At 34.0% G+C, this 21,219-nt stretch overlaps 1 protein-coding gene across 1 annotated transcript in view; it reads left to right on the top strand.

Annotated features, from left to right (window-relative positions):
- The window catches only part of LOC111086003 (chordin-like protein 1), a 55,873-nt gene that overhangs the window by 15,379 nt on the left and 19,275 nt on the right, over positions 1-21,219 (top strand). The window contains exons 2-3 of the mRNA XM_022387175.1: positions 17,982-18,139; positions 20,967-21,060. Of these exons, the coding sequence (XP_022242883.1) occupies positions 17,990-18,139; positions 20,967-21,060 (244 nt within the window). The 5' untranslated portion in view covers positions 17,982-17,989. The remainder of the gene's footprint in view (positions 1-17,981; positions 18,140-20,966; positions 21,061-21,219) is intronic.

Genomic DNA, 21,219 nt, shown 5'->3' with positions numbered 1-21,219 from the left:
CATCATCTACTTTACACCGTTGAAACCAGCTTGGTTTTGTATGTCTTTAACCTTATTCATTATGGTGGAGCACTGGTTCGCTAAATAGGAAATTTCATTTAAAAAATCTGGGTGGTTTTAATATTGCATTCACATTATTATTTTATTCTTTATGAGAGAAATTTTATATTTTTCATGAACTTTTTTCTAAGAACGTGCACTGGAAATAAAACAGCCGTTCCTTAACCTTCCCAGGCAATTTTGTAACTGTTGTATTTATATATTTCGTTCCTGATGTGTAACAAAAATTTGCTTAGCCATCTAAGGTGGTTTAAAAAAAGAGAGAAATATAAATGTTTCGTTATTACTTACTTAAAGAAGACATGATTTTTTTTATTTCCTAGTCTTTAATCCAGTAGTTACAATAAAACTGTGATTATGTACTTCAGTGTAACTTTATATAGTAGTGCAAGTATAGAGACTAGTACCGGCCTAAGGTCAACATTTGATTTTTCATGGCCTGATCATCACGTGTTCTTTGTGTAGTTCACTCACACTCTGCGAAGTCCATGTGTGAGTTTATCTTTTGTTAAAGCAACGTGTAAAACAGAACTTTAAGAAACTGTCTTTGTCGGTACATCGTCTTAAAGACTTTATTACGTTAGTAGTGAAGTCGAATGGCCCCAAATGAAAAGTGTTATCAGCTTGGTCGCCAATTTTCTTAGTTTTGTTAAATCTAATGACGGCGATCTTCCTACAGGCTACGATTCAGATCACTCAGATCCCCAAATTAGATTAGCTGTTTTACTAACGCAAATAAATCACAACTGCGGATGCGAATTTCTTCAGTTTCAAATCATAAGATAAATGCATGTTGCTATTTAAAATGTCTTGTTTATTCTCTCTTATTACAATTCACAAGCCTTTAGTTAATCTACAGCTTCAAGATCATTATATTCTTTTTCTTGCATCATAAAACACAGATTGAACGACATTTCCAAACTCACTTTAGAAACTGTAATAGCTCCAAGGACAATTCTCAGTTTGATTATATCGCTTTACACAAACACCAAAGCAGCGGTTTCTTCTTTTCTCTTTCGTTCTTTGCCTGTTTCGTATTTCATTTTTCGCAATTTATTTAAATCATTTTACACAAAGACCGAAACAATTGTTTCAGGTTTTCTGTTTCGCAATTTATTTAAATCATTTTACACAAAGACCGAAACAATTGTTTCAGGTTTTCTGTTTCGCTCTTTGCTAATTTGGTATTTTACAGTTTGCAAAAACACCGAAATAGCATCTCATTTTTGGTCTTTGATCATAAATGACATAAATGTGGTTCATTGAATGATTTCTAACATTTAGTACCAACTCTTCATCAAACAAAGAGTTCAATATATTAACAGAATTCAAATGAGTACTGACCAGCCATGAGCTCTTTCATGAAGACATACGTCATTAAAAACTAATATCTAAGATAATGTTACTCAAAATTTATTATAATTTCACAATAAACGAATTCTTACAAGTTACATATATTTCAATTGATAACACATTTGTTCATTTCGGTCAAAATGCCTTTCAGCAAATACATGGAATACGTGTGGCTGGTAACTTCAGCCCGCAACTTCCAGATTTCTAATTATTGTATTTTAGATCTTCATTCATAGCAAATCATAGTAACAAAGACTACATCAAAGCTTCGCACATTAGTGCGCTTGTGGATAAATTAACAATATTTTTTATCGAATTATCAAGAATTTCTTAATTTCTTGATAATGTCAAACATGTTTATCTACCAAAATTCACTTTGGTAAAAATCTCATTCCAAGTTAATAAAGCACGTTACCTGGACTTTCAACGCTAAAATTCAAGGTTCGACTCCCAGAACGAACAGAGCTGAGATAGCCCATTGTGTGGCTTTATTCTACAACAAACAAACAAACTTTCTTTATACCGGTGGGACAGCGGTAAATCCGGAGGCTTATAACGCTAAAAATCAGGTTTCGATCCTCACGGTGGACATAGCATAGAAAGGCCATTGTGTAGCTTTTTGCTAAACAAGAAATAAAACAAACTAAACAACAATCAAAATTTTAAATTAAACGAGCACTGACAATCTATGTGGGAAGCTTTATAAACTTCATTAAACTATGCAAAAATGAAATTAGGGAAGTATGGTTGATTTATTGTTTGAAGTTAAGCACAAAGCTGCACAATGGGCTATCTGTGCTCTGCGTTGTAAGTCCGCAGACATAACCCTGTGCCACTGCAGGGAAGTACGGACGACATCACCATAGAATAAGGGAAGGGTGAGTGTACTGTAGATGGTACTATACACTGCAAAGGGAAAGGTATTTAGGGAATGGATCTGGTGTATATTCAACAGTATTCTCTCTACCAATTATCAGATTAATAATTTTACAGACTATTGCGATTTATTCAAAAGTATCACTCTACACCTTTAATTTCTTAACTAATCTTTGAGATAATAAAGAACATCTTTAGCATGATGTCCACCGTTAGTGTTATCTCTCGCTATTTATTGCAAGTTATGTAATAGTTTCGTATACGGTAAAGCATTATGTCATTCGTCTAGTTACACTATTATATTTACTACTTTTCTTGCTTTTTTGTTACTAATTTCGCGCAAAGCTACGCGGGGGCTATCTGCGCTAGCCGTCCCTAATTTAGCAGTGAACGACTAGAGGGAAGGCAGCTAATCAACTCTTTGGCTACTCTTTTAACAACGACTAGTGGGATTCGAACCCACAAATTGCGAGTCGAACGCCCTAACCATCTGGACATGTTAGGCCTCACTCTTGTTGCATCGTTATTTTAGGTTTTATTATTACTCTTACCTTTCCACTATTATCGCTATTATTATTATTATTATTATCGCTTAACGTGTAAGAGATCGCAAATTTAGTAAATAATTCTTTTCTTTTTGTTGCAATTGCCCTTGTTGTTTTAATTAGAATAATAAAATTCTAACTATTTTTTTTACATAATTTTATTTTTTGATCCACATGAACATTAGCTTTTTGCTGTGGTAGCTGTAGCATCACACAACCCAACTCTGTAGCTGAACAGTAACGTGTGTAATAGCCATATATTTCAGATTCTAGGCTAATTTAAACTTATACTGTTGCAGTAATTTATTAGACCTCATTGAACCGCTTTTCGCGCAAGAAAACAGAAATCTCTGAAACATACCTTCCGACAAGTCATTAAGAACCTCATTTTCCAAAAATTAAAACTAAGCCAGTACTGTCGCTCTACTTCATTTAGGTTAAACACAAGTCATGTGTGATTTCCTAAGTAGCAACACTAGGAGAATCGGCCTAAATACACGAACTTCTTACCTGCGGCCTATAGGAATGAACATTTAAATTATGGCTTTGACTACCCTACTTTAATTTGGGCTCACATTTTGTTCTCGTTTTCGATGTAATAATATTTATTATCGTCTTTCCCAACATAGGTTAATTTTCTAAATGTTTTTGTTACTTGCATATGTTAAATTATATCCTATATTAATGGATGTTGTGTTTCTTCGCACATTATGGATTTTTTATACTTCTTGAGTATAAATAATGTAACACATCTTTAATCACATGTTAATGTGTAAGGAACGTTATGTTAATTTATCGCTTCGTTCCACACAAACATAAACACGCGATGGAAAATGTATTATGCTTGTTACTTCGTTAAAATATTAACTCCTCCTTTCGCGTACGTTAATGTTTATAAAATTGTCTACCACACGCTGTTTCGTTACTTAACCTCACCCTCTCACAGTGACTGGATTGGAAAATTTACCTCAGGTTCCACAGTGGCGTGCTTTACATCGGTAGGACTGCAAATTAACCATAGTGATAATGATTTTTGTTTTCAATATTTTCTCTCACATAACCCTTTAAGTTGAAAACTATAGTATTTAAGAACATTATGTTTGATGAAATAATGTTTTGATATGTACAATGTCAGTGCAAATAAAAATAAAGACGTATGGATAAAGGGAAGAGAGAAAACAACTGAATTTGCATATAGGCCCATTGTGGCCTTAATCCGACGCTGAACATGGTTAGGTGTTTTTCCTCGCTTTCTCCAGTAACATGGTAAGATGCTTTACATCATTCTTTCACAGGAATATGATTAGGTATCCACTCTAAGATTTCAAAAATATGTGGTTAGGTGCTTTACATCGTTCATGCGCAATAAAAATCGGGTTTCGATACACGTGATGGACACAGTGCAAATAGCTCATTGTGTAGTATTGGTTTTAAACACAAACAAACAAACTCTTACAGGAAAGTGATCCGGTATCAACCCTAGGTTTTCATAGTTACCTCATTCTCATCATAACCATACTAACCGAATAATAAGCACCCTTAATTTCCATATAAAATTAAATAATTAATAAATTGGTGATGGTGAACGTCCTCTGCTTTCAATAAATACAGTTTGAAAGTCGCTCATTAAATTTTAATACGTATGATTGTTATTTCTTATTAAAAATTTCTGATTGTAGTATGAATTACTATATTGATTAAAGTATAACTGGGAGAAGATAGTTACTGCCAAATACAAAATATACTTTCCGAACTAGGCATTCTCACGGATATTCGATGTGTTTCCTCACAACTGGTGAAATACTCCTACACTGAATCATTGTCTCAACGTAGTTGTTTGGGGTCATTTACATCGGTTTGGTTTGTTATGAATTTCGCGCAAAGCTACACGAGGGCTATCTGGGATAGCCGTCTCTAATTTAGCAGTGTAAGACTAGAAGGAAGGCAGCTAGTCATCACCACCCACCGCCAACTCTTAGGCTATTCTTTTACCAACGAATAGTGGGATTAACCGTCACATTATAACGCCCCCATTCCTGAAAGGGCAAGCATGTTTTGTGTGACGGGGATTCGAACCCGCGTCCCGCACCCTAACCTGGCCATGCCGGGCCCATTTATATCGAAACCTCTACTTTAGTTTGAAACAACGGCATGTTATGTGTTACATATAGTGTGTGTGTGTATATATATATAAGGAAAACTTAATAAACAGGACATAAAGAGGTCATATCACATATATGTCTATAATTCTCTTGTTGTTGTTTTCATGAACGTAACTGTATAAAATTATTGTCATTCATTAAGTAAATCACTGAATGCTGCGAACTTTGTAAGTAATTGAAAACCACTTTCACAGTGAGGAAGAAGTTCATTTGTAATAATTTAATCCAACAAGTTTGTTTTATCCTCTATAAAAACGTAATTTGTACTTGTTTTATTTTTCCTGTTTGTTTCAGGATAACAAACACTATTTAATAGAAAGGGGGTTAAGAAACACTGATCTTTAGCCTCGAGGTTATTAACATAATTTTTTTCCATGGTAATGCTTAACACATAACTGAAAATACTATTGAGAAAATATAGTAGATGTTTCTAATATAGGTGCATAATTCTATACGATCCTCATTAACTATGTATCTTGAGGGTGTAGTGTTTCAGACATCGTATCGGCTTTCTTAGAAACTACGACGAAAAGCCTTTAAGCACTCTGTATTTCTTACACCTATTAAAAGATCGTGCAAACATTTACAAAATTCCTATGTGTCAACTCGATATGATTTTAATTTTTCAAGTGTCATTTTCATGTGAAACATATTTGCTGAAATCAAAATATTCCGTTTCGGAACACCACCAAATGTCAAAACAAATATGTATCATTTTAGTAATTAAAGTCGATTCTTGTAAATATAACGATATTAAGCGAAATTATTAAAATTGAATATTGCGATTTATGTAAAAAATGTAACTCTTAAAACTGAATGTTATATTACAGATAAAAAAAAATCTTAATCTAAAACTTTCGTAGGAACCAAAGAAACTTAGGGTGAACTGAAATATCTTGGTGTCATAGCTTTATAAACCTGCATTGAACTTTATAGGTGGTATATATAGCAGAAACTAAATAAAACAAAAAATAAACACAAAGTATTCATTGAATTGCAAATTTTGGTGTTTCCTCGCGCTATATATTAGTAAAAAGTTTGTTACAACCAGAAATTTTATAACTGTTTGCACTTTCAATGAACTTACGAATTTCTATTGAAAATAGTGAAATCGTTGATATCATTAATCATTGATATCAAACAGACAATAAAGATTGGAAAGATAGAGAAATGGAAAACCAATGTAAAAAAAATATCTTCATACTAACACTGCTTTTCCAATATGCAGTTATAAGCTTTAATTGAGCTCCATTATAGTGTGTTTTTTTCTTAATTTCTTATCTTTAGTAGACATTATATGATGTGACAATTACGGTCCTATCCTCTTTCTCTATTGCGATGTCTTTTATTTTTTCTGAAATCCCCCGTGAAGCACTTAACAAAACTGCTTTCCCTCTGTGGTATCCATCTGAGTAATTTTGTTCATTTTTCTATGTGTCGTAGTGATTTAGGTGTGTTCCTGCTCCTTTCCAAAGTTTGGGAAGTGATGGCTCGTTAATCATGAAACTTCAGTAGATCTACAGAAATCGAAACAACTACATTCAACCAAGGAGAGAGGGTCATTTATATGATGACAGATTTCTTTCGCTGAATAATCCATAAGTCAGAAGTGCCTTAATTTCTGCACTTTTTTTTCTCGCTCTTTTGTCTCCGAGTCGGGGAATGAGTTATGCTTGTAGATGGTTTGAAAAGAAAAACCGGATAAGTGTTGATTCACGACCGACAGATTGCTATAGGTGGAAAACTAATGAATGAGATGGAAGAACTAGACACTATAGTTCACAGCTCGGATGTTTTTATCGCCTAGCGGTTTTTATAGTGATAAATTGTATATGTATATATATATACATCTATATTTCGTGACAAAATTGCTATATAGAACAGAGGAGGATTCTGGCAAAACCAAGCGGTCCCAAGTGTTTGTGCATTATCATATTTCGTCCCCCAGTGGCACAGCGGTATGTCTGCGGACTTACAACACTAGAAACCGGGTTTCGATACCCGTGGTGGGCAGAGCACAGATAGCCCTTGTGTAGCTTTGTGCATAATTAAAAACAAACAAACAAACAATTATCATATTTTCTTACTAAGCGGTCGTGTTAGCAGAATTGCATTGAAGCTCCTGAAAGATATTTATTATTAATATCCAATTAAATCGAATAAACATAGTTTGAACGAGTAGCTGAGTTTTTAGTTATGTAGAAAACTAGTATAACAGACTTCAAATTATATTCTACGGTATAAACTTTAACTTGTTAAACTGTCAAAGAAATAGATATTTTCAACGAACTTATATTTCTGGTAATTAACGTAAAAACTTTTACGGTTATGATATAAGTTTTATGTAGAAGAAGCACATGATATACACTGAAATTCACTGATAAAAAGTTGTTTCATACATGAAATAAATTCTTGATACAAATTACAAGCAAGAATTATACGAACTAAACAACAATAAACCATACAGACAACATCCTGGCTAAATCTGGTTAATATAACTCGACAGTTACTTGTGGTAGACAATAACATGAGCGACGTCCATAGTTCTTGTCCTTGTCTTCTCCATAGTCTACATTATAGTAATCACAGTCAATGTTTGATTTGAACCTCCATCAAAATGTTTGCCTTCCAAAGAAAGACTGTTCTGAAATCATGTGGATTGTCGTCTTGCACTTGGGTTGCTTCAAATATCTTCATAATATGTTCTTATACACTCAGTATTATGTTCTCCTTTAGGGTTAAGAGGTTTTGGAATGTGAGTAGTCATACCAATGTTAAAATTAATTTCTTAACTGCTGTTGTTTTCTTCTGTAAACTTGGACCTTAAATATTTAAGTTTCCACTTATACAAGAGTTCTTAGGTTACAGTAAATTAAGCTGAGATGTTCTGTTATTCAGTTATTAAGATACTGATCTTTTTAGAAGTAAGGAATAACCATGATATCTTCTTTGTTTTGCCTTACTTGATTTACCACCTGTTAGAGATTTGTTTTCAGTATTACAATACCATGTCTTCAGCTTTCCACACGTTTACCAAAATATTGCTCCCAGAAGAAATCCCTGATATAAAAATTTCATTGAAAACGCTGGTGGCAGAATGAATCGTCTGGTGAATAGTCACGTGAAATTTTGAACTTGTTAGACATCCTCCTTTTCTACTTTAATTGACAGTAGTCTATTGGTTAAATTAAAACCTTAAAGTACTTGTTTATTTGTTGTAAAGCACAGGCTTATTTGCCACTAAGATATATAACAGTGGTGTAACATTATTGTCGGTGGACTGAGCTTAGTCTTTTCCTACCCTCAAACATATCTGTTGTGTTAATCCTTGAAAATAGAATACCCTAACAGGTACAGTTCCTTGCGTCTTCGAGACACAACCTTACCCCTCCCCCTTACTATGGTAGATTAGGTTCAAAGTTCCAGAGAAGGATTGACCAATTACTTGATAATAACAATTACATTATACATTCATGTCACAATATTAGGAAAACCATGCAATATTAGAATACTTAAGGACATCTTTCTATTAATATAATATTTGATATTTTATTTATTGTGTTGCAAAACACAATATTTCACTACGGATATATTTTACCATAAATCTCTTAATTAAGTCATCGCGATTTTGAACCCACGTATACATAAAATCTGGACAAATCAAGAGAAATTGTAAGACAAATCTGCATGAACTACAGTTCATCACATTTTAATAATCCAAAAGAGACTTCATTTTACCAGCTTATAAATTTTACATTTAAACAACATACGTGCATATAGACTTTAAAACGGATTTTGCATTGCTATTAATTATGCCTTAAGACAATTCAAACTATCCATTTCACTTCTATATTCCTTTTAAAACTTCTTCTACGTACTTTTGTTGATTTTCCTCACATAACTACACATTTGGGATATATTGACATTAACATTTTCAGTATTTCTAACTTCAATTCATGTTAGTTTTTTCCTGTTCTCTGTTTCATTTCCTCTTGATACTTAAATTTTAAATTTTTTTTACTTACCTAGTTTGTCTTTTCTTTTTTATTTGATTTGAAAATAATAATTCTAGATTGCTTTTAATTTGGTATTCTCAACGTATGGACAAAGCAATGAAGCAATAGGTCTCGAAGTATTTAGACATAACTGTCTCTAAGTTAAAACTGTTGGTCAGAATGATCAGAAGGTCGATAAAAAGTCAGCAGCATCCGTCCTATGCAGTTAAACTTAACTGATTAATAGGATTGACTGTTACAGTTATAACGCTCTCACAGCTGAAAGTGTGGAACGTATTCAGGAGCATTTTGTAACTCGTACTTTGGATCTTCAGATACTACTATCGATACCTCCAGTGGCTTAGCGGTAAGTCTGAAAACTAATAAGGCTAAAAACTGGGTTTTGATACCCCTTGGTTGGCACATCAGAGATAACTTCTTGTTTAGTATTGCGCTTAACAACAAACAACGTGATAACAATAAGACTACACGATTTTAGGCTATTATATATGAATGAAGGACTTCAAATCAAACCCAACCAAGTTTTGCTATATGTGTTGTACAAAAGTCGTTGTTTTTGCACTATTTTTGTTTTTCTCTATATGAATTATTAGGAGAGAAAATAAGTGCCTCACAAACAAAAGGCTAAATCATCACTTGACTGATTGATTTATGATCTAAATCTAACGTCAACTGTCACGATATCCCAAATTATTACTAAATATTTTGAAAGTGAAGTAAATGAGTTCTTCATTAAACTATGCTAGGATGGTTCGAATGATTGACTTAATAAACCGAAATGTATTTAATTTTTCATGGTAGTCCACAAGTTCATAACAAATGGTTATTTAATTTCAGATTTTATAAACATATCTTACATTCTACACTGATTTCAGTATGCAATAGTTTTTGAATAGTTTGTGTCGCAATATTACATCCTGTAGTTCGGCATATATACGTTTAAGGGAACATTCTGCAATGATTTCAGTATGCAATAGTTTTGAATAGTTTGTGTCGCAATATTACATCCTGTAGTTCGGCATATATACGTTTAAGGGAACATTCTGCAATGATTTTTTAAGTTGACGAATATGTGTTAACAGTAATCATCAACCAAGAAACACATCATGGAAGTCGTCATCTTTAGAAAAGTTAATAGATCTATTCAAATATCTTATTTATTATTCATAAAATCACCCACTGTGAAAACGTTGCGTAACAACTTAAGTCAATCGTCTACCGTAGATACGGAGGATATGCCAAGCAATCTGCTTCTAATCAATGCAACCACATAAAAAGAAACAGGAAGTTTGTGATCCACGTTATCACAAATTTCTCTTTAGTTTTTCTTCAACCTTTTGCGAGTGTGGTTTTCATGTTTTTAGTGGAGAAATTACAATAACTCATAAAATTATTTTGTCTTCTGCGTGGAATGAAAAACTGTGCAATGATTAAGTAAAACTAGCTCAAGGAATACGTTAACTTTTACGTCACAATACTTGCCAGAACAAAATAACGTTAGCTTTTACGTCACAACACTTGTCAGAACAAAGTAACGCTAATTTTTACACCACAATACTTGCCAGAACAAAATATGAACGCAAGCTTCTTACGTGAATTGGAAGGGGGGGGGGTCAACTAAAGTGATTTTTAATGCATCTTATCTCCATTATATGACCTTCAGCACAAGAGCTGGCCATATATTTAGAAAAGATGCGTGCACACTTTTCATAACTGTCAACTGAGGTAAACTACCCTCATATGAGAATGGTAGTTTGAGAATAATATAGGGTTACCCTATTTCTCGAAGAAGATTATCTGTCTGCTAGCCTTAATGACAACTGGCTTCCTAAGGAAAGGGCTATTTCCCCTTGCAATGAACAGTACTCTGTTTTATTGTCATGTGTTTGTTGAGAGGACCAACCCTCATTTTATGAATGAAGTAGGCACTTCACACGTGACATTGCCTCACGCGCTTAGGTCCTTGCGTATGAAATACAGACCGCCTGTGTTGCCCATTGAAATAACAATTTTCGCCCATTCAATATTTCTCCGGTTGCTGATGTTTGGAGTGGACCGGAAAAGTGTGTCAAGGGCGTTTCAGCCGGTACTCAACATTAAGGTCTAAAGACGTAGACCACAGCTGAGCAACTGTGTACTAAATGGTTTCACAGTGACATTTCCGACCGTAATTACAAAGATTACCACAAGAGCTATGTTCACGAGCCTCAGACAGGATGTTTTAAAAGTACAATGGTCTGGGGCTGCTGGATGAGTTTTTATGTGAACTTAGAATGTTATTTTAACACTTCTCGTATTGAGGTTCCTGGTTTGATTACATTAATTTTCTAATTGATGCCTTGGATGTCCTTAAACATTATTTGAAATAGCCACCATGAAGTGTTGAACGCAACTTGAACACATAAAAAAAAGACATAAATCCAGATAAAACATGATAGCTCTTACCACATTGTTATAAATTGCAGTCTGTTTATGGTACATAAAATTGTACAAACGATGTCAATCCAACAATCTGTTGATACCATTTCTGTATTCTAAACTAGTGATCAAGAAGGATCATTTTAAACGATTTTGAATTTTATTCATTTATTAAGATTAAAATAGCGAAACTCAAAAGCAAAACAACGACTAAACTAATAGCCATTTAAAAAAGAAACTTTGATTAAAAATATATGTAGCTATATTTTAGTATGTTAATTGCATTTACAGAAATACAACGAGCTTAGTAACTGAAACGGAATTTACGTATACCAAGTTACTTAAGAAATACCTTAAAGCCTGTCACAGTGGCATGAAGAAAAAGTTAATCCTCTCTCTCTCTCTTGGTACAAACATTTCGTCAGATTAGTATTCTTTCAGGAACCACATTTATAGACTGCAGATGGCTGTAAAATATCGGAACATAGACAAAAAATATCTCAACCGAAATACTGTTCACCCATCTAGGTTACCAGTGCAGCTGCAAGCCATAAAACAAATTCCCGAGGTGTTATAATAGGTTTTAACTTCTTTGGATTAATATTCATCCCCATAATTACAAACAAAATAATATGTGAGTTAAACCTTCTGTGGTTCTAACATTCGCTCGAAGCACCTTTTGGCGCCATTAGGTTGGTTTTTTGTTTTTTTTTGGTTTTTTTTTTAGATTTGTTCCCAAACTACTTAAACTTTGTTTTTAATATCTGTGGCAGTCTAATGCCTTCTCACGATCATATTTCGAGAATAATCCAAACACACAACATTATATCACATGATTACTTCAGAAACTGCACAAAACTAATTTCGCAAAGGTTCCACATTTGTATATAATCCAGAGATCTCAAAAAGAAACCTTTTAGTTAATTTTTCATGAAAACTTTTTTGAGAAATGTTGCTTATAAAGAAAAATACAAAATTCAAATCTATGATAAATATACTCAGCGAATATAAAATTAAATTTCATAATAAATATACTTAGCATTACGGGCTTCATTGTTTTGTTTGCTGTTTATGATAAAACAACTGCCGCCGCCCCTAATTTTGAACTGACGAACAGAGGTAAGGAAACCTGTCGACAACACTCACCACCAGCTCTTGAGCTACTCTCCTACTAACGAATAGTGGGATTAACTGTTGTATTATAAAGCCCCCACGGCTGAACTTTCGATGTCGCGAATTGCGAGTCAAACGCCCTAACTACCAGGCTATTAAGTGCTTCATAATTGTATTTCAGATGTTGTTGATTGTTTTTATAACAGCATAACAAGTAAACGTTAAAGGGCCTGGTGGCTAGAGCGCTCGCTTGTTCGAATCCCGTCACGAAACATGCTTGCCCTTTCAGCCGTGGGCGTGTTATAATGTGACCATCAATCTCATTATTTTCACAATAACGCATCCAATGGTGTGAAAGGAAACAAAGAACGTGGTAACTTCCTTAGAGTACTTAAGGAGTTTTCAAAAACCAAGTCTGTATAATTTAACTGCAGATCTTCCAGTATTTATATATATATATAAATTTTGATGCTTTTTTTTATCTATATGATTTCCATGGCCAGTTTAAACACTCTGTGCATTAAAATGTTTCTTTATGTTGTCATTGAACACAAAACTACACAATGGGCTGTGGATACCCACCACTGGTATCGAAGCGCGAATTTTAGTGTTGTAAGCCTTCAGTCTAACCGCTCAGCCACTGGAAGGGCACGTTAAAATGAAGGTTGTTGTTCTTCCACGTTTCACCCTACACAGTCTCAGTTTCTAATGAAGAACTATAGTCCAGTAAAGGCTATAATACCAAAATCAGTAAAAAAAAAATGATGTATATGTGTTGTATGTCTAATCAACTTTTTGATACTGTGTACAACTTGCCAGAAGAAAGCGATCTGATAATCCGGTTTTCAAGCATATGGAATAATTTTCAAATATTCACTCTGCCTAACCATGACTCATAACAAGGTGTTAAGTCGTAGCTTGATCTTGAGCTCTAATATAAATATTTGAACCATTCATCTTTACCAGTGTTTAATTTAAAAGTACGTCCACATATGTCTATAGAAATTCTTTGAACTTTTTTTAATCATCATACATATAGAATAATGCAATTTACTAATCACAAACACTATTGCCATAATCGTGTTCAGAAGGAGCGAAGAGATAGAAAGTAGCACCGCTTATTGACGATGTTGGACACGTTACTGCTCTCTTCACAAGAAATATTAGTACAATATCCTTACATACTAGCTAATAAAAAAAGTAGCGGGTTATACTACGTCTTACATGTTACTCGTTGCATTTCTTTCCTTTGTGTTGTCCTAACAAACATTTCTCGTGACTTTTTCTTACTTTTTTTTAACTAGATGTCTGGGAATTAATTTATTAAATCTATGTTAATCTGATTCCTCAGTTCGCACTCTCAAAGTTAGCCAGGTAATAGCGAAACTAAGACCTCAGTCCCAATAAAGCCTGCATCAAAGCCATTTTGTGAACTATTTTCTGAAATTAGTCTTTGCAATTATTCAAAGGAAAATTTGTTTGATACATCGTTTAGATATTTTATTTGCTTAGAAATTAGAAAGTAAAATTTACTTTGGCTTTAGGAAAACGAAAATAACCCTTTTATAGATGTAAGACAGAGAGTGTGTAACGAAACAAACCCGTTTCTTTTCTGCTGAGAATAACAGTAATAGTATTACTCTCATTAAAAATGTAACACGTGATAATACCTCGTTATTAACGAAAGTAATATTATTACAGTAACAAGATATTTTAATAACGCGTTACCTCTGACTCTGGTTACTGACAAAGATATCATCTTTGTTGCAGTACATTTAATTCTGAAAATAACATCAGGCATCATCAGCTGTACCTGATGATGTCTTTACTGGCGAAACCATGGTCTTGAATAGATGAAGTTTTTGTGAAACGTACAGTTGTTTTTTTTTTCTTCACTTCTGTAATTATGGAGTTTCCCCATGTACCGACGGTTTCAAGCATCAATTATTACCTAAAGAAGCTTATCCATACTGTATTTAAAGAATTTTAAATATCATTTTGCCTTTTGTTTTATCTTAAGTTTATACTGTACTCAAACAACTGTTATTATTTGTTGTACATATTGATATGTTTGAATATACCTGTCTATTTGACACAAAGAGTTGTAATTGGCTGTTGTCTCATTGTTTCATCTAAAGGAGATGATCTAATGTGTGAAAATATTTATAGTTATTGTTTTTATCTATTGTTATCTCTGAACAGAATTGTCTTCTCTACATAAATAAATGTAATTATTTGTTCTACCTAGTGCTTTAAATAAAGATAATTGTTTGCTATTTATTTTTAAGAAAGCTTTATATATATATATATATGTTAAATTTATTGATGTATCCCATTTTTCATGAGAGTTTATCACACTTTTTAAGCACGATGCTCCTGGTTCCATGCTGTCATTGGAACTATTTCTTCCAGCATCGATCGTACTGAATTTGATGCTAATGATTAACTCTTTTGTGCAAGCTCTACAGTTTCCATTGTGACAAGCTTCACCGAAGTATGGTGGGGTCGATCTTAGACTACCGTAAAAGTGGCCATTAGAAACATTTTTTTTTTCAAACGGCGATACATACATGGTTCTAAATCCACAAGCTATGGCTTGAAGACAGATAAAACTGGTAAATATGTGATCCAATTATAGCTCACTATTATAGCCAAACTGTATCTTATGTGAATATCATAGGGTCCATGATCTTTTTAATTTTTTTTCAAATGTGCCTAATAATTCAACCATGGGGAGATTAAGGATGAACATTAAAAAATACTTGTAATCCATTTTCCTCCAACACGGGTGTGTAGTGACAACCTAAATGTGTTTAAAAAACGAAAGTAACAAAAATAAACACAATAGCAGTAATCTTGCCACATTAATGTATTACAAAAACAACAGATTTCTAATACTGTACAAAACTACCGTCTCAAAACATAAGAGATCAATAAGATAAATATTAAATGTGTGCCTGAGCCACATTTTAAGCGGAAATCAAATTTAAAGCCACATAAACCTCACATATTTAACAATTGTGAACAGAAACATCTACTAGGCACCAAAAGTTTTAAAAATGGGTTAAATAGGTGTAAACTTACAATATAGGTATCAGATTTATTAACATAATCTATGAAAATAGTGCCACGCTTCACTGAAAGCTTAGACATTCAAGTTAATAGCATGAAAACCGTAGTAATTCAACTAATAGCTCAGGTACGATTAATAATATAGTTAGATGAAGTAGTTTTTGTTTGTAGTAACTCAGTTGTACGGTAAACATCTTGATGAACCTTGTAATAACTAGGTTCTCACGAACCGAACTTGCAGTCCTCCTCATCTCTACTCATTATAGTAAAGTTGTCAATCGGAATTATATCATTACATTCAGTCTGCACGTGGTAAGCTATACGAGATGTATTTCCCGGTCTTATTGCGCGTGTTCTTTTATTCTTGTTGGCAGCCACCTAGTGGTGGTAGCACTGACATACTCCTTGGTGCAGCAGGACATAAACTTGTACATCACAAAGAAAGCTTAGCCTTTTTGAATTACATTTTTAAACCTTAAATAAATATTTTGTTTTAAAAGAGAGGTTTTAAGGTACAATGCGATTATGAAATCTCAAACCGTAACACACATGTTATCGGAAGTGAATGTGTACACACACAGAAGGTCATGATGAATGCATTTCCAGAGCTTGCGGATGTTTCCACCTGGGGCGTCACATATGATATGTGACGTCACGCCGAAACAACTATGCTCCTTTTTTAAATAACTTTTTTTTGTGAAATTGATGTGTAACTATAACAGAAAACAGGAGAAAATGGAGTTATCAACCAACACCAGTTTACTGAAACATACCGTCTTTGAAATTTTGCTAAACTGATTTAACTCATTACAGTTAGTGTTAACAATGTCTGCTGCCATTCACACTAACAGCTTCCAGACGTGGTAATACATGGAACACAGCTGCGTAAAACTTACTACTGTGGATGGCAAGAATTTGACACTGAATGCTGATGTTAAGATCAACAGTCGTCTGCTGACGGTCATAGTACACCAACGCTTTCACATAGCTTTATATTTTTCGGAACTTTTAAGGCTTGTTATGGATGTTTTTATAGTTGTTAAAATTAGCACGCCTCCGTTAAATTTTCTTCTTTTTTTTACAGCTGACTATAATTGAATGCTGAGCAGTATATGGATATGTTTAACGTATGTTGTTGTTGTTTTGTTTTTTTCGTAATGATAATACTTAGGTCCAGAAGAAGTAGGAATTTAAAGGGAGGAGGAGAGAGGGTAGAACTGATTGCGATTGCTCGTCCAAGCATATCCTTTTAGATTTTATGGCAAAGTCTGAACGGTTCTAAAAGAGAGATCCAAGATCAAAATGACCACCAGTACAAAAACTCCTATGAATAAGGCGTACAAGAGTTTCAACAGAGCTGCCCTTACCTCAGTTCGAGCTGAAAGCTTTTAAAGTAGAGTTCATTAGTAACACTTTAAGATGTCAGATGAATTAACGATGAGGTGTTTCAACCGTTGTTTATGTTTCTTAGTGTTCGCTGTACTTGCGATTCTGAGGCTCCAAGAAGACTCGAACACATCTGACTTCTTTTCAGTCAAATGTCAGTTGAAGAACAAAAAACACTTCTTCTCAAACTAAGATTCACATCTTTTATTTTCTAACTTCGACACAAAGACTCCAATACTAGTTTTGGCACATTCACTCTGTCATTTTAATTTATTTTTATAACTTTTCGATCAGGCAACTTTTGTTAATCTTGCGAAGCAATGCTGCAATTCGGAAACCTAGTAACCTTTATTTTTTTACCAAAATTTATAGTTGTCATCCCTTGGATCCCCCGGTGGCACAGCAATAATTCTACTGACCTACAACTCTAAAATCGGGAGTCTGATTCCCCGCGGCAGACATAACGGATAGCCCAATATGGCTTTACTCTGCAATAAAAACCCAGTCATCCTTCAGCGATTTTTTTTCTACCTCTTAATTTCTCTTAATTTAAAGGTCTTTTATGAACGCAAGTATTAACTAACAATCCACAAGTACTCGTACTAACATCATGTGTAGAAATCATATGTGAAATGAGAAAACTGTAACTAATATATTAAATGCAACACTTGAAGTTTCATTATTTGAATTATATGAAAAATGCGTAATAACCAACATTAGAGGTTTTATATGTATATACTATCAGGTGAGAAGAAGAAATGTAGACATTTGTTACCAAACCTAACGAATTTGGCAGAGAAATACTGATCTTTTCTAAAAACCACACGTCTTGTTCCCACCCTTTTTTGAGTCTAAATTAGCATCATAATTTTGAAGATGCATCGGAAAAGGAAAGAAGTGGCATCATCTTTCGTTTGCAAGTTTTGTATGTTATGTTAAAAACATAGTTTAATACATATATAAAACCTTTTCGATTTTAGCCCATCAGATGGCGAAACCCACCATCCCTCAGATGTCGGAAGGATACCTTACATGTTTGGATAATGGACGTGTTTATAGAGATGGTGAGACGTTTGCTTCCACAACCACAAGCCTCCAGCCTCAACAACCCAGTCAGTGTGTTCAATGTGTCTGTCAGGTTGGTGATACCTTGAGCATGAGCGATTGAAGAGTGTCAGATTGGTGATGTCCCAAGTATAAATGATCAATGTGTTTAAGGTTAGGGCTGAACGCAGCCCAGTGGTTAGTGTGTCGGACTGTGGATCTGAGGTTCCATGGTTCGCATCCCGTTACAAAAAAATATCACACTCCGCAGATTGGGGCTGTGTATGTGCTATAAGAATGACGGCCAAATCTTACAATTCGTTCTGACAAGAATAGCTTAAGACCTGACAATGGGTGGTATTGACTAGCTGCCTTCCTTCTAGTCTATTACTTTAAAATTACATATGATTAGCGCAGATGAACGTCATGCAGCTTTGCGCGAAATTCAACAAACAAACTATTAGGCTAGTAACATTTTCAATCCGAGAAGCTAATGTCTGTCAGATTAGTGATAATTATCCTTTGAATGGCTAATGTATGTTAAGTTGATGGTTACTAAAGTCTGATAGTCTAATGTGTGTCAGGTTGTTGATACTTTCGATCTGATAAATTAGTGTATATAAATATGATTGGCTAATGAGTGACAGATATTTGACTCGCGGGTGATATCAGATTTAAATAGATGCTGAATGAGTAACACTGTTTTTTCAATCCTATAGTGCATACGAAAAATAAGAATAAATGTTATAATTCTAGTAAGTTTATATGCATCAAACGGAAGACTCCAATCTCTGTTTAATTAAGTGTATAAGACTTTATTTTAATGAAATTGATATGTGTAAGGCTATAACAACTTGCTGCCTTGTAATCATTAGGTTCTACTAATATTATAAGTTTTAGAACTATTCATTGAAGAAACAATTTGGCGATGAGAAAATGTTAATATCTTTAAGGTATAGGTAAGATTATAATGTACAACGTTCTGTTTGAATAGTATAGTAGTGCTTCTACTTAGCTATTTTTTGTGAGATCTTCTAGTATAGCGATCCCCAGTGAATCATTTACAAAAGTAAACAATTGATTTAATGATAATATGTATTTCTTTCAGCAAGTTACAAGTAGTTTTGCCAAATTGATCTCAAACTTTTAAGTGGTTAAGAAGTGTTTTTTTTTTAAACTTGAGAGATATGTAAATTGTATCTCAATGCATTCGGATTATTAATTTGAGAGATTTGTATCCAAGTTCGCTATCGTACTACCGAATTATTCTAATGAATATTGTTAAAAACTTTTAGTTTAGGTTCTTGGAGCCACACTGGACACTTTTTAAATTTTCTGTTACAACTGGCAGAAAATATTTTCTCTATTCTATATAAAACACTTAATTTGTATACTATTGGCAGACTTTGAACACAAACTTAACTTGTCTATTACAGGCAGGGCAGTAGTACATGTTGTGTCCTCTACTGCTTGGACAGTGGTACATGAATAACCTATCTGCTACTGGCATACCACTGGAGCATGTTTAGCTTGTTTATTATACCGTCCTATATCAATGTTTAATTTGTTTACCACCAGAAGCCTACAGCCAATGTTTCATTCGTCCACAATCGACAGTCCTGTCAGTACTATGATAAGTTTTACACGTTTGTTACTGGTATTCCTACAGTACATGTTTAGCTTGTTAACTACTGGCAGTTCTATAAGACTGGTCCTGTGATCCGTTACATATATTTCATTAGTCCACTAATTGCATTGACAAAATTCACACACCCAATTGGACAAGAATGTGAAAATTTAAGGAGACATATCTTTATAGAGTACTTTTGTTCAAAAACTTCTATCAAATTTCTATCTAGATTTTGTTCAAACACGTGTGCAGTGTATGGTATCTCTACTCAAGCTCTACTAGTTTTAGTTCTGTAGAACATGCTTATTTTATCTATTACTAGCAGTTCCACATCCCGTGTATAGTTTATCTACTCTCGATAACCCTATATCATTTGTTTAACTTCTTTACCACCAACATTTCGATAGTACTTGTTTAACTTGTTTACGACTAACAATTCTACAAGACACAGGCAGAACTTGGGACCCGATCCCTACGGTGGAATGTCGCAGATAACCAATTGTACATTTTTGCGCTAAAACTAAACCAAACCGACAGAATACTCTCAAATTGTTCGCTTCTAGAGTTCCATAGCGCGTGTTTAGCTATGCACAAGACCATAAAACAAGAGCTACATAAACTAGTGTCCCGAAAGTCGTTATAGTAAAAACTCTAGAAACTTGTTTGTTTCTGAATTTTGTGCAAAGCTACACGAGGGGTATCTACGCTAGCAGTCCCTAATTTAGCAGTAAAAGACTAGAAGAAAGGCAGCTAGTCATCACCACCCACCGCCAGCTCTTAGGGGCTACTCTTTTACCACCGAATACTAGGATTGACTGTCACATAATAACGCCCCCACGGCTGAAAGGGCGAGCATGTTTGGTGGGACGGGGATTCGAACACACAGTCAAACGCCCTAACCACCTGGCTAACCTCTAGAAATGAGAGAGAAATTAAAAGATATGTAAGCGTATATACAAATATGGATTCGTCTAACTTTGTACATGTAGGTATCGTGCCATACTTAGTGTCTTATTCTCTTTGGAAGGAAATAAGTAAAAGCTTCAGAGAACAGGGGTGTGTGTGCATTGCTTATCATACCCTAAGCATTGAATACAATACTTACGACGCCGGATTTCTAATATTACTTATAAAAGCTTTAAACTACAAGCAGCTCTAAATCACATTGTTTTGCTTTATCTGTGATCGACTGTAATAACGTGTAGTTGATTTTTTTTGTCACTAAAAACTTTCTTACGTAAACTGTATGCGATGTTGACTGCTAATGAAATTCAAAATTTTTTTTTTTCAGGAAGGAAGAATATTATGTCGTCTTAAGACGTGTAAATTAACGACCTGTTCAAAAACTATATCAACCCCTGATGATTGCTGCCAAGCTTGTCAAGGTAATTACAAAACTTTATTGGATAATGTTGTACAGAACGACGAACGTCGTTTTCTGATATCAGAATATCCTTTTTTTCGATTTATCACAATCGTCTAATTTAATCGTTAAGAAAAGCTTTCCTTTTTAATCCAACAAACATGCAGTAAATAGAACTTAC

Source organism: Limulus polyphemus, unplaced genomic scaffold (assembly GCF_000517525.1).
Source record: "Limulus polyphemus unplaced genomic scaffold, Limulus_polyphemus-2.1.2 Scaffold772, whole genome shotgun sequence".
Classification (NCBI taxonomy): domain Eukaryota; kingdom Metazoa; phylum Arthropoda; class Merostomata; order Xiphosura; family Limulidae; genus Limulus; species Limulus polyphemus.
Note: the sequence above shows the minus strand (reverse complement) of the source record. Positions and strands in the feature narration are given on the sequence as shown.